This window comes from Ictalurus furcatus, chromosome 18 (assembly GCF_023375685.1).
Source record: "Ictalurus furcatus strain D&B chromosome 18, Billie_1.0, whole genome shotgun sequence".
Lineage (NCBI taxonomy): Eukaryota > Metazoa > Chordata > Actinopteri > Siluriformes > Ictaluridae > Ictalurus > Ictalurus furcatus.
In genome coordinates, this window is record NC_071272.1 from 24,111,109 (window position 1) to 24,126,664 (window position 15,556).

The following is a 15,556-nucleotide window of genomic DNA, read 5'->3' on the forward strand; positions in this document are numbered from 1 at the left end:
CAGAATAAAAAATAAAATCTTGTAATTTTTATTTTTCTGTGGTCATTTATTTTCTATGACAATGCTTTCTGAAGATATATGTTTTAGATCTTTTTAAATAGGTGAATATGTAAATTAAATATAATATAATATAATATAATATAATATAATATGCTTTACATTAAGGTTTCTTTAGTAAACATTAATTACTGACTTTATTTAACATAAATAAATGATCAACGTTAGCATTAACACTCTATAAAAACGTTAACTAATCATCAAATGTAGCTAACCCACAGGAACGCATATCAGAGATTAATTAACATCTCATTTGTTTATCAACTTTACACTGTAAAACCGGATAAGTTCATGTAACTCAAAAAAATTTGATGAAACTAATTACCTCAAAATTTTTAAGTCGATCAATCAATTCCTTTAAGCCAAATACACTTAAATACAGTTAATTGGGTTCAATTTTTTTTTGTTATATTTAAGTGTATTTGGCTTAAAGAAATTGATTGATCAACTTAAAAATTTCGAGGTAATTAGTTTCATCAAATTTTTTTGAGTTAAATGAACCTATCCGGGTTTACAGCGTGCACACGGTTTATTCACTATGTATTCGCCTTTATTCAGAAAGATCTTCATAATTAGAGATCTGTTAGGTGAAAGTGATTAGTAATTGCATCATTAGCTGTGATCATGTGCTCATGTGGTCATGTACCGAAACTTTATTAAACCTTCAATTATTAATACTATTAACTTTATTCAACAAATAACAAGACCTTAATTCACTCCTGTTATGTATGTGTTCCTTAAAAATAAAAGTAATAAATCAAAATAGTATTTTTTTAAGCAATACTACACAGTTTCTATTCTAATAATTACAGTTACTAATAGTTTCTTTTAATTATAAACTAATATCACTAACAACGGTGAATGAAAAGCTATTTTTCTGCGTTATTTTGTCATTCGTTTTGATCATATTGATATCTGCAGTTCTTATTTGCAAAAATCTTAACTTATTCATAGCAAAGACTTTATAAATAAATATTCGATTGACAAGAATTAAGTAAACATTAACTGGTCACTAATGGGAATTTATTGTATTTATGTGCGAGTTAATATATTATTCTATTATTTATATTTTAAGTGTACCACGATGAACCGTTCTCTTCGTATGTGTTTTGTAGTCTTATTAATGCTGTTCTTCATGGCGCATATTCATTCAGGGACACTTTATAATTGCTTGAAAGTGTTTGTAAGTATTAGATGAGTATTAGATGACCAGATTGTGCTACTTAACCCTCAATTAGCCGTTACTCGATCATAACAATAATACAGCGCTTAGAATAATATGAATAAAATGTAAAAGTATGTAACACTTCTTAAATGTGCTTAATAAACGTTCATTTAACTAAATAAACTTTAATTATTCAGCTTTTTGACCCTAATTGTAATGTATACAATACACATAATTAATCAGATATAAATCTTAGTTAACCATGGCACAAATACAGATATTATTGTAGAGCATGGTGCTAAATGTGGATAAACCCGCTTAGATTTTAGATATAGATTACAAAATCACTGTAAAAAAAAAAAAGAAAAAAAAAAGTGATATCTCCTTAAAAAAAACAAAAACATTTTGAGTAATTTTAGAGATTTCAAATAAATCATGTAAATTATAAAGTCCATGCAGCATCAGTTTTGAAAATGCGTAATTCTACTAAATATAATAAGTTAACTACCAAATAAATAAAGTAAAGTTACTTTAATGACTTATTTCAGTAGGCTATTAGTTGTTTAATATAAAGTGTATTATTGTTATTATTTTTTTTTTATCATATTACTCAAACACATTGATTTATACTACTCAAATTGATTTTATTTACCCCATTTCCTATTTTATTACACATTCATCTATTCTCACACTAAATATATATATATAATAAATATATTTATAATATCTTTTGACAGACAAATGTTACATGTGGTTAGAAGAGGAAGGACACGAGTGTGTAAAATCACACAATGTCTTCTTTATTTTTTAAGCAATCCAGGGACCATAGTTAGGAAATATACTGTAGAAGGGTTCAAGGTACTGCTACAAGGCAGAGACGGTAATCAGAGACATTTCCCTAAACCGTAAACCGTAACACAGACGGGGGTCTAAACACGGACGTGAAACAGAGAAACAGAGAACAGAGAGGCCAGGAAGCGAAGGTTCAGAAACACACACTACAACAGGGAAGACGACGAAGGAACATAAAGAGAACTAATCTAGGGATGAACGCAGAACAGGCGCACACATTAGGTAACGGAGCGATGATGAGGAGACAGGCACGATGTAAACAAAAGCACATGGAGTGAATTAAGTGTAAAAGCCGACAGCGAATCAGTAAAAAAAAACAACAACAACAACATTAACTGAAAAGGGTGGGTCCTTAGTGTGTAAAGCTTGTTGCTGATTGGCTACAGTAGCATATGATGTTTTAGATATGCTGTCAACTTTGCAAGTTTTGCATATATTTATTAGGAAACACACTGTAACGGAATGAATACGCCAAATAATCGATCGCTCATGATAAAATCCCCTTACTACACAATACTCCTTCACACCGATAAACACATTCTCAGTGCTTCAGCATTGTTTGCGGCTCCCTTTCAAAGGGAACTCAACGTTGCTGAGCTTCACACTGCACACTGAGTTCTGATTGGTGACTCCAGCGTTTAGGAAAATGAGACAGCTGTGTTCCCAATGAGAACTACATAGTAGTGCATGAGCTTCACGCTGTGGTCACGTGCGAGGGCGCTTCCCACAGCGTGAAGCTCACGCAGCTCCTCGTTCCCTTCTCAGGGAACATGGTGATGTGTGAAACCCAGACGTTCTGCTGCATTCATTTTTTGCAAAATTCTATACACATTTCTCAACACACTATGTAGTTCTCATTGGGAACACAGCTGTCTCATTTTCCTAAACGCTGGCGTCACCAAACAGTGCTCAGTGTGCTAATGAATGAAACCACCTCAATGTCACCTGTGAAAACTCAATTTTACCGTAATCATCCACTCGGGTTTCCCAGGACCCCGCTGTTTTCCTGCTGTTTGGTCAGGGAGAACATCAGCTGTGATGATGCAGATGAGGTTCTGTGGCTCATCTCATTTTGTAAAGTCATTAGATTTGAAATGTAAATAACGACTTATTCAGTGGCTGTTTCTGTGGTCTTTGTGTTTTGAAATACACCGTCCAACTTGGTGGTTGGTGTGTGTACATATCTGTGTGTAAGTGTGTGTGTGTGATTCTGAGTGGATTATTTGAGGCACGTGTGGAGAGTTCTGACTCCAGCGGTTAGGAAAATGAGACAGCTGTGCTCCTAATGAAAGGTACACAGTGCGTTGTGAAATGTGTACAGACACATGAAATTTATATGAATTTATATGTTTCCAGATTTGCTGTCGCATGTCCACATTTGCGGTCGTGTTTCCAGATTTGCTGTCATGTTTATGGTTTTGTGAAAGTGTTTTCGCACATGCAGGCCACTGTATAACGTGCCACTTAAAGTTTTAATCTAAAATCTTTGATGCAGTATCGATTTGTAATCAAAGAATATCCATCATGATAACCCATAAAAACAATATTACACGTGTGTGGTCTTATTATTTATCTGTGCTATTTCCTGTGCATAACCACCGCCTTAATATGCATTGTCAAGATTGAATGATGTGATGATATGAAACGTGACCTAAATAGAGAACTTAAGAAAGACTTTAGCCTGGAATTTTCATATTAGAATATATTAATAATAATGTCATTAATAACGACATAGCCTCAAACAAAATGAAGTTGAGATGCTATCAGACTTGATTTATGCTCTAGGCTACTATCTAGTAAATCCATAATAAGCAGTTGAGACTCGATAACATGAAGTCATCCAGTGTACAGTCTAGCAGCTCGTTTTGCTCGGTTTTAGACCTACAGTTGTTCAGCTGTGTTCATACGGCAGGTGAGTTGTGTTTCCCGTCAACATTAACCAGGGTTGCCAGGTTTCAACAAAATTTCCAGCTCAACTACATCTCGAAAAACCACACAAACGACCTGAATCTAGCCCAAACAATTGGAAAAAGGAGAGACGTTTATTTCTTTTTCTCAGCCTGTCTCAGTGCGGTCACTCTCCCGATCCTCGTAATATATCTTACAATATAAATGGTCCTTTACATCATAGACACACTGTCCGCACTCACACTTACCATTTATTTGTGGAAATCTATTACACTGATCAGTAGTGCGATCGCTACAACTCTATTTATTAGATTCAGTTGCAGTTCCCATGTTTGACCACTAGGTGCAATAATAACTGCTGCATCACCATTCGCAGCATCTAGAAAGGCGAGCGAATTGATGGAAAATCAGCTTTCAAATAGCAACGTTTTTAAAAAATTGTCGGTCACTCTAAAGAGATAATTAGTAGTTGAACGTAATTTTAAAATGTCCATCCATCCATATATCCATCTTCTATACCGCTTATCCTTTTCAGGGTCACGGGGGAACCTGGAGTCTATCCCAGGGAGCATCGGGCACAAGGCGGGGTACACGCTGGACAGGGTGCCAATCCATCGCAGGGCACACTCACATACACATTCACACACCCATTCATACACTACGGACACTTTAGACACACCAATCAGCCTACCATGCACGTCTTTGAACTGGGGGAGGAGACCGGAGTACCCGGAGGAAACCCCCGCAGCACGGGGAGAACATGCAAACTCCGCACACACAGGGCCACGGTGGGAATCGAACCCCCGACAATATTAAAATGTATGGAGCTTTAAAACATATAATGTATAGTTTACAGTCCAGTTTCAATCCCACATTCACAAGTAATAAATAAGAAGTCAGTTCGTTTTCACGTGAAAGCACGACATTAAACATTTATTTTTTAGTTTTAATGCTTTAGTACATTTTAAAGGAGCAACTTTTTCACTTGAGTACATTTTTGGCTGAATACCTTCACTTTTAACTGAAACATCATCCAAACTTTCACTTCAGTGTAATTCCTCAGTACTTTCTCCGCACCTGGCCTTCACCCTTGCAGATGAGTATATTATAATGTAAGCCTGAGCTAAAAGCTGGGAATCAGCTGTAATTAATTGGGTGAAAATTGCATGCAAACTTTACTGAGCTGTGCTTCTGCACATGAATAAACGAATAACTGTTTATCATACACTCCCTTTCTTTTTCTGTTAACACGTGATCAAATTAAACATGCTATTGCATTCACTTAGCACAAGACTTTTTATTTACGAAGTTGCTTCTTAAGTAACGTGCATTTAACTCTAACCTCCTATATTTTTCTGCCTATATCCTGACCAAGCTCGCATCTTTTTCTTTAGTTCTGCTTACTTGTCACAGTGATGCTGGTAAGTGAAACTGTGTACTGATTATAAGTTAGATTTGATCACTTTTTTATCACAACATCACTTCTGAATCACTAAGAGAATGCAAAGAGTGCAACGTTGCGGTCGGGACTGAAAGTTGAAAGTCAGACACAGAAAAATTCCCGGTCTTTGAGTAATGCTTACAGTGTTTATACGAGTCTACAGGTGCAGTTAAAGTTTGTTCAAAGGCCAACAACAGTAGTCTAGTCTTGTGGTGTTGTTTTTTTTTTTTGCCATGTTTCAAACCTTATACATTAACTCAAAATGAAATAAAGGGAAAAGAACAAAGACACCTGATAAGTTTACTGTGAACCCCCCCCCCCCCGGTTCCCTTGTTAACGCTTTCTTTGTTCCTGTGTTATCGCCTTTAACTCTTCCCAACCAGGTACAGGCAGATAAACCCCTCATCATTTGCACATTCCTTTATCTCCCTGAATATCATTTGCTGGCATTTACATATCTATATATGCTCGTATTCCTATAACTTCCTGAAAACCATATATGGAGTTGTTCCTGTCTTACATTGATATGCTTCCTGTTTTATGCAAATATGCCCTTCCGCCTAGCCGATCATGTCAAGCATGATATATACTCTGCCTTTCTGTGAATAAATCAGAGATCTTGCCGTTTGTATGTTGCGTGTCTGTGCGATATATTTCTTAACCATCGTAACCCGAAGATTCTCAAAACCTAACAACGCCTGATATCTCAGGCATGCATTTTACTGATATGGATCACAAGCATCTTCGTTCATCGACGTCTAATCAAAAGCTAAAAACTAAAATATCGGAACAAACGTCATGAGGTTGAACATCGTGTTTTTATAGCAAATAACTGGAATTCAATCTAATACATTCCCACAAAGAAAGGCAAAGTGTAAGCGCAGACGGTGTGTGTATGATGTACAGAAGCATTTCTACTGTAAGATACTGTATATTGTAAAGATTGCGAGACGGAAAGGGGGGGGGGGGTAACGGAGAAGGTAATATCTGTACATCAGAAATGTGTGTGTGCCCAAAAGAACTCATGTCACATCCCTTTTCACCTCCCTCCACTGTGTTCCTGTAGCTGATCGTATCAAATTCAAGGCCTTGATGCAACCTGCGATGTCCTTCAAACTGACTGTCCGTCAGCGGTGGAATGAACTTCCAACCTCAATCCGGACCGCAGAATCTGTCACTATCTTCAAAAAAGTCTCCAAGGCACTATATTTCCTGGGTCCTATTCCCATGACTGTGTTTCCCCAGGACCCAGTGTCCTATATTTCCAGGACACTATATTGCTAAGGTTCTGTGTCCCCAAAGCCCTATATTTCCAGAGACCTGTGTATCTAGCCCCCTACTTTCTGGGACTCGTATTGCCACAGCCTTGTTTCAAGTGGCATATATACACAGAGCTAATTTTTTCATGGCACTATAATCCCGTACCACATCCCAAGACCCTATGTTGACTGAGCCCTATTCTCCCAGGGCCCAATATCCCATAGATCACAGTTTCCACAGACTTATTTTCACAAAGCGCTAAAGACCCACCTCTTCCATGAGCACTTAATTAACCCCTAACTTGCCCCCCCCCCCCCTTATTTATTTAAATAAATAAACAAAAATACATTCTGCACTTACTCTGGCTCTTACACCTTGACTCTGCGTGCATTACTTCTCTAGAATTATAAATCTCGCATGGCGGCACTACTTGTATTGTTCTCCGCTTGATATATCGCTTTGCTCGTACAGTATTTCCTCATTTGTAAGTCGTTTTGGATAAAAGCGTCTGCTGAATGAATAAAAATGTAGTAATTGTACCGAGGTGACCTTTTTTCCCAGCGCGAAAGCTGAGAAAAAAAAAAAAGAAAAATATTTCCCCCTTTTAAAACAGCCACTTTTTTTTTTTGGTGCTAGTTTCATGTCTTTTGTGTGGTTTCTGTGTCGGGACTTGGGCCGAAAATTTTGCGGACACACCTGCCGTCGATCGAAGGTATGTCTAAAACCACTTCGTCTGAGCGGCTCGATCTCGCTGAGGCCTCACGTGTCGCAGGGTTCATTTTTAAAGATCAGTCGGGACACGGCCACCAAACGGACCGTCCTAATATCGACGTGCATTTCAATAACCGAGTACGGGAATAATAACAGTAAGAGAAGACGAGAGCGCAGACTGGTGTGGGAGGAAACCGAGATGAACTGTCAGAGGAAGTGGGTAATCGTGTGTGTGATGCGTTTCTGCACATCTGCTTCCTGTTCCTATATACTCTTTATGTAATTCCCCTTTTTCCAGCACACTAAGGGTATTTTCCAAACGTCAAAAGTCATGAGTAGTAAGTGATATGTATTACTAGCACGTCTGACATTTTGAGGAATATCCCGAATGAATCGTGTTCTAGAAAGAATCTAAACAACGTCATTGGTTAGCAAAACAAGTCTACACACAGTCTAAAATATTAAAAGGACTTAAAGGGGTATTAATGAGGCGCCAAACTGATGGAGACTGTTCTCCTTTCTTCGTTTCTACTGAGCTTTCTCATTAGTTACCATGCGAGCAAGTGTTAAATCAACAGATTACTTCATTTGGACATTATTTAGTGTGACATATTCACCACAAAGGTGCACTTTATACTACAGGTCTACAATTACTGCCTCCCCATCTGGAATTTCCCACCTGGGATTAATAAAAAGAGTGTTACAGTATCTTATCTTTTATGTTTTATCTGTTTAGCTTGTGAAAGTAATGAAGAAATGACTCAGGTAAGAGTAAACAAGTCTCCTGATGCACAACTGCTTGAGTAATTACTTAACAAATGACATGTTTACATGCAACAACTCGCTCGGAAATGTTCTATAGCTGAGGAACGCATGCGTTTTTGAACAATTATGGTAAGTAACCATGTGAGCTGTGCTGAAGTGAAGCGTTAAAGTGAAGCGGATGTGCAGGATATGCGCAGCAGACGTCTCTCGTACAGACCACACACGCGTAGTTAAAAGCAAGTACAATCCCAGGCTTACGTGAATGTGATGAAGATAACTTTCCAAAGCTAGTTTAGATTTCTTGTTTTTTTTTTTTTTATTCCACAAAAATCAAGCTGATAAACAAGACTTGTATGTAGAAAAAAAAAAACAATAAATGAAAAAGACATTGACTTTCACCACACGTTTGATGCTGAATCTCCACGGTTATAAAGGCTCTGGCAACGTCAGTGCGTGTAAAAGCAAATTACAGAAACATCATTCAGTATCTCGATAGCTAAAAAAAGACGCAAACAAACCAAATTTAAAAAAAAAAAAAAAATTGTTATAAAAAGCTCTCTTTGTGTTTATATCTCAGACACGCTGGTGTCTTGTGGAGGGACGGTGTCTTGTGGAGGGACGGCCTTGTAGTTGACTGCAGCTTGTGTCCTGTTACGATATAAAACACACACAAAAAAACTCGATCTTTTGCATTCCTGTACATTTCAGATTCATTTTAATGCATTCGAATGATAAAAATAAGAAGGAGAGAAGTCAAATCGGGCAAAGCTAAAAGTCTGACACCACGTTAAAAAAATCTGGGATCGTTCGTCCTCCATTTAAAACCAGAACGTTTTAGAAATGGGGTAAATTTACAGAGAGTATTCAGTGTTGTGATATTGATCACGTTAACTCCTTTCGATTTCCCGCGAGTCTTATCTCTTCTATTGAAGCACTGTGATGGATTTGATCTAAATATTTGTAACGTATGTGTATACGTATAAAAGTCAGTCTTTTTGAAATTCTACTTTTATTTCTGATGATATAATTTGTCAATAAAAAAAAATAAAAAAAATTGTGTATTAAAGTATGCAAAGAAATGCAAAAACTGCTCTCAGACTTTTGGACCCCGCTTTATACGAAGCAAATTTCCTACTGATGTTTTTAAATAAATAAATAAATAAATAAAAAATCATCACGAGATTGATAATTTGTTTTTTTTGTTTTTTTAAAAAAAAGGGATTTTGAACTCAACCCAACACGCCATATTTGGGAAAATGTTTTTGTCAGTCGGAGACTCACTCGCTAGCCTGGGCTGCTTTGTATATCTTCTTCTTCTTCAGATGATGAGCGATGAACCACACCAGCAGCACGATGAAGGCGACACACAGCAGGGCTCCAATCACTGCGCCTACTATCGCCGCATCATTCACCTCTGGACAACCAGATTTAACGAGTTCATTAACACTAACAGCACTGTCATTTGGTCTTCAGAACGTGAACATAAACAAAATGGTGGTGGAACAGTGTGAAACGATGCTTAAAATATATCGTGAATCAATAGAACACTTCAAAATGTATAGAAGAAAGAATATATATGTATGAAGTTGTTTGTGGTTCGAATTAGCAATGTATAGGAGTGCACAGCTGTATGCACACACACACACACACACACACGCACACAACCGGATGCTACCTGAGTTCAGATCAATAGTGCAGATAGAGAAGCCCATGACGTTGGAGGCGTTGCACTGATACTTTCCAAACTCGAACTGAGTAATGTTTCTGAAGTTGAGGATGCCACTTTTCACGTCTGCCGCAAAACAAAGCAAATAAAAGCAAAAGGTCAGGAAAAAATGATAGGAACACCTGCACACCTGCACATTCATGCGATTATCCAATCAGCCAATCATGTCGGAGGAGCGCAGTGCACAAAATCATGCGGATACAGCGTTCGGTTAACGTTCACGTCAGAGAGTTTGACAGTAGCATGGACGGGCTGGTTTGAGTATTTCAGAAACTTCCTGGTTGACACAAAATGGTGCGAAAAACAAAAAACAATGAACTGTTCTGTTAGTGAAACGTCAGAGCAGACCGGTCTGAACGGACAGGAAGTCTACGGTAACTCAAATAAGCACTCTTTACAACGCGCTGAGCGGAAAAGCATCTCAGAGTGCAGACTGGAAAAAGAGCGGTTTAAACGCTGCTGCCTGATTGGCTGATTGAATGACTTTGATGATTGAATGAATGTGCAGGTGTATACAGCAGGTGTTTCTAATAAACTGGATGCTGAGTGTAAATCTGAATCAGTAATTGATGAATATAAAACTCTGCGTTCACACTAGCTAGCGGCCAAGCCTCAGGCGAGTTACGTTATCTAGTTAAGTATACGACGCAACAACAGAGCGCTAAGCAGATGCACAGGTTACTCTTTGTCCGAAGAAACCTTTGCTTTTGTAAAATTAGCTCCTGAACGTGTTTAGCGCTGGTCACATGTTCAGGAAGGAAGGCCATGGTCACATATTTCCATAGATTTAACTACAACATAAAATACTTTTTAAACAACGCTATGGATAAATTTTACTGTAGAATGTATACATTTTGGATACTTCAAACTCTCATTAGAACTTAAAAAATCTGGACAGGCCACGCCCACAATCGTTAACGGTAGCAGTTACCACGCGAGTCAAACCACAGTATAAACAGCTTGTCGCTTGCTAGCGTGAACACAAGTTTGCCTTTTCACTGCTCGTGACCGCCGGATATTGCACACTTCGCAAGCAAGTTTCATGTTTTTAACAAATTCGTTCATATCTACGGCCGACATCGCTTAAAACGTTAACTTGTTCACGTATGTTTTTGACAAATATACACGACACATGTATAAGTAGTTCGCCAGCGGGCTAGACGCTGCGGATAACATTGAGATAGCTCGCATGTCAAAGCCGAATACAGTGAGGAAAAAAACTCACTCCATGCCTGCATTTTCGACTGAAATGTACTGTACTGTATGACTAACACTCGGACGGTTATCTAGTCGGTATGTAGTCACGCAAATTTTACCCAGCAATATTCAGTGTATAATTTTTCACTGAATATTAATGAGTTCTGGTCTTCTACCGTTTGGCTGAAGCAGTGAAAAGACAGCATTAGGACACACACACACACACACACACACACACACACACACCCACACGCACTTGTAATGCCCATCACTTGTTTGCTGATCCCCTGTTCCAGTCTAATCCAGTTGTACGAGGGAACGGGGCTCCCTTTCTCCGAATGGCAGGTGAGGGTGACCAGGTGACCCGTCGCCACGTCTCCATGCACAGCGCAGTACGGGTGTGACGGTTTCTCTTCAATTGTAAATTGTAATGTATTAACAATTGGATGTCTCACACACACACACACACACACACACACACACAATTTAAAGTTGCAATACTATCGAGCGAATATGTACAATATTTCATATCGTGTCACCTCTACAAAGAATGTTTTATTGAAAACAACCTACATCTAATCTAATACACATCGGAATACCAGAACTAACCAGGAGCCTCTTATTTACAGGCTTAACACATTTATCCTCTGTGTGCATCTGCATTTAATAAACTACTCACGACATATTTGTTTGTTGCACTAATATGTACTTCATATGTAATAAATAACAAAAAAAATATAAGGTCCAGGGAGGTAGCGGTAGAGCGAAATGACATAGTGTGTCTATGATGTACAGAACCATGTCTATTGTAAGATATATTTTGAAAGGGGATTATGAAGCGGATAATGTCTGTACAATAGAAATGCGCGCGCACCATGGTGACCTTCTTTCCCTACACAAAGGCTGAGAAAAAGAAGAAAAATATGTCTCCTATTTCCAAGGTTGATTTATTTGGGCTAGTTTCAGGACTCTTGCATCTCTTTTGGGATGCTTTTTGGTTGGAGATTTCTGCTGAAACCTGGCAACCCTGGTTAATGATATTAGCTCTTCAGGAAACACACGGCTAAACACAGGAACATCTCAAAAACGAGCTGCTAGATGACAGTAGGCTGGAAGACTGTATGTATGCCTGTATGACCCTCAACTGCCTATTACAGGATTCGTCTAAAAATGCACACGGTTTTTATCCTCTAGCATACGTCAAGTGTGAAAGCCTGTCGATTTCATTTTTAAAATATAAATTCAGATATGAAATTTAATCTATATACATATTTGAAGCTGTTCTATCTAACGCAGGTGGGTCAAACGATGAAATAAGTCCAGAGGGAGCTTTGGTACCAAAAACATGAACTCGAATGCTAGCATCGGTCATGCCCTCGATGTCAGGGAAGTTGCGGACATCGCAGGTGTATGTTCCGGCGTCTGCGGTCTGCATGTTGCTGATGGAGATGGAGGCGTTCATGTAGGTTCCCATTTTAGAAAGGACGTTCAGTCTGTCCTTGAACTGTTTGCCAATCACATAATTTCCTGCTTGATAATAGAACACCTACAAATACGAATGAAAAACAAACATTTAGTAGCAGGTTTTTAAAAGTTTTCGTATAAGAGCACGGCTCGGAAAGAAGCGCTGACTGTAAACTGAACGATGAAAATCATGAATAATAATTCTAATTCTGACACAGTCTTTTTCAAATGAACAATAAAATAATGAAAGGGCTGCAGCGGAACAACTAAGGATGGTGAATGTTCTGCAGCTTATTTATCTTTCATTCAATATTCAGACTAGAGAAATGTCATAAAATGTTTTTAATTGGTCATTAGATCCGCATCGCAGCCCCCAGGGTGCATTATTTCTGTATAACAGCACAGTTCTGGTGTCATTCCTTACTTAATTTATGTTTTGATGTATCTAGCTGACATTTTTTTCAAACACCAAAAAGTTATTAGGATTGTGTTTATTGGTTGTTGTTGTTTTTTTTATGTTGAAATGTTAACTCAAGTACGTAATGCACCTGTAGTTAACCTTAACGTCAAGCATTAAGGACATTTCTCAAGCTTAACTTTAAAATGAAAACTGAGGTCTACTCAAGTATTTAACTTTAAAACATTCCTGAAATCTATACAACTAGCAACTTTTGCTAATTTCTTATTCTTATTCCTCAGTTTACAAAGCCAAATATCATGTAAGAACTCAGGTGTAATATTAGCCCATGTGCCATTAGACCACTTCTACTCTTACCTGAGAGCAGAACTCACCTGTACTGAATTCTCAGAGCCCCACTGGTAGAGAGTCCACCCGACTACGAGGTTGGTCAGCGGCTGATTGGTGAAAAAATTGCAATCGAGTGTTGCAGACTGACCGATGGACACGTTGAGAACTTTTGGAGAAACCTGCACCCGCATCGACACAGCGCCACCTACAGCGTGCAGAACGAACAAACAAAACATTTGCAAATTTGACAAAAAAAAAAAAGTGTGCCTAAATGGCAACTACTTACCAAGTGCTTTTTCTCCGCTGCAAGCCGCAATGGGGCATAATTTCTAAAAATTTTTAGGGAATGACTGATGAGGGTTTTTGAAGGTCGCTGTGAACCTGCTGAAGCCTATCTGGGGTTGGGTTCAATCAGTAACATCAGGTATTTTTTAACCGCCAAAACCATAAGCACGTGATTCATCTAATTCAACTTGGGATTTGAGATTGCATTATTCAAACCCTCCTCCTTATACTTCCTCTCAATTATACTCTTATTCAAACATGAAAAACTTCTCTTCCTGGGATCTGTTCCAGGAAGAGGGTTAGAAAAAGCATAAATTCAACTTCAAATCCTGTTAAATAAGTTCAAAACCTCAAATAAATTCATTTTGTCCAATCCTGTGTCCGTGGAATTATGGTTTAAAAAAAAAAACCCTCACAGATTACACTTAGTTCACTCAAGCTCAGGTAGACTTGAGTACGTTCACGGTGACCTTTAAAATCAACCGAGCCCTGAAAATGATTAATTTTGGTCAATTATGCCTTCCAGTGAAGAATAATCACACTTAACATTTTTTCAGCAGCAGTACAGATACAAGATGTGTGATTTCCTGTAAAGATTACTGACACGTCATCTTTCTGTAATTAAAATGAAAAGAAGGAAACGGCTGCTAACCAGAAAGAAAGGGCGATGGCCGAAATGGCTGTTAAAGCTTAAGGTTAGAATGTTCTCTAGCTTATTCATCTTACATTCAATATTTAGACTAGACTTAGAAGTAATGTCATAAGATGTTTTTCGTTTGTGCTCGAATTCTTCATTTTCAAGAATTTTGTGTTAAATTATTAGGATATATACACTTAATTAAACAGGTAGACTTTGTGCAGTAGTACTAAGGTTTTTTTTTTTTTTTTGAAACGTCGCTTATAAGAGCTGCTCACCAGCTACAGGTACTGATAGATATTTTAACGCTGAATAATGGCTGATTATGACTGAATAACAACTGATTTATGTCCTGAAAAAAAAAAAAAAGACAAACCCGCGTCCCCCCATCAGAATTCCCCTCTGACCCCAAAACTAGAAACCTTTTTTGGCCCAGCCATACACTTTACGCTATATAGTCTGTCTAATATATTGTTCCAGGATAAGACGAAAAACAATCCAAATACAGTTAGCACCAAATTTGCCAATAGAAATGTAATATATATTACATTTTACTTCTATAAATGCAAATGAGTTTTATTCGAATGCTTCTAAGGTGAGCAGTTTTCCAAAACTGTAGCACTTTAGCACTGAATAAATAAATAAATCCAGAGAAATAGGGTTAAATGTACACCGTTGTTTAAAAAGTGTACTGCGCATTTCCTAAGACGCTTATAATTCAATATAAGATACAAAAAAAAATATTAAAAAAATACTAATAATAATTAAAATGAAAAACAATGATAATGCCCAAAATTTACATTACAAGCTCAAAGTCATCATGTGTTCAAGATGTGAAGTTTGATTGTTTTTTATTCTGTAAATTTCTTTTGTCGGTGTAAATCACTACAGTTGCGTTACACTTACGTGAGTTAATTGGTCGATAAAAGGACGCGGACATTTCAGTCGCTTCTAAACCTACTTCACAGGTTAGTTTCCGGACCAAAATCGTCAACGGGACTGATCTTAAATTTGTATCATCCTTGTAACAGAAAACGTTGGTTTGGGTAAAAACTTATATTCAATTCGATTAAATTCTTATTCGTATGGCGCTTTTAACAGTGGACGTTGTCTCAGAGCAGCTTTACAGAAATATATAAACACAGGATGGAGATTTTAAGTGTGTGAATTTATCCCTATTGAGCGAGCCGGTGGTGACGGTGGTGAGGAAAAACGCCCTGAGATGATACGAGGAAGAAACCTTGAGAGGAACCGGACTCAGAAGGGAACCCGTCCTCATCTGGGTTATCAGGTTAAGTCACAAACGTCGCATTCTCGAGCCGCCACATTATATACGCTGG

The 15,556-nt window shown here is 37.9% G+C and overlaps 1 protein-coding gene across 1 annotated transcript in view; it reads right to left on the bottom strand.

Annotated features, from left to right (window-relative positions):
• Positions 1 to 8,456: 8,456 nt before the first annotated feature.
• LOC128622087 (V-set and immunoglobulin domain-containing protein 1) overlaps positions 8,457 to 15,556 on the bottom strand; it is a 7,571-nt gene continuing 471 nt past the window's right edge. Inside the window, exons 2-7 of the mRNA XM_053648301.1 lie at positions 13,339 to 13,499; positions 12,421 to 12,628; positions 11,339 to 11,494; positions 9,835 to 9,951; positions 9,441 to 9,573; positions 8,457 to 8,807 (exon numbers count right to left, since the gene is read on the bottom strand). Of these exons, the coding sequence (XP_053504276.1) occupies positions 8,726 to 8,807; positions 9,441 to 9,573; positions 9,835 to 9,951; positions 11,339 to 11,494; positions 12,421 to 12,628; positions 13,339 to 13,499 (857 nt within the window). The 3' untranslated portion in view covers positions 8,457 to 8,725. The remainder of the gene's footprint in view (positions 8,808 to 9,440; positions 9,574 to 9,834; positions 9,952 to 11,338; positions 11,495 to 12,420; positions 12,629 to 13,338; positions 13,500 to 15,556) is intronic.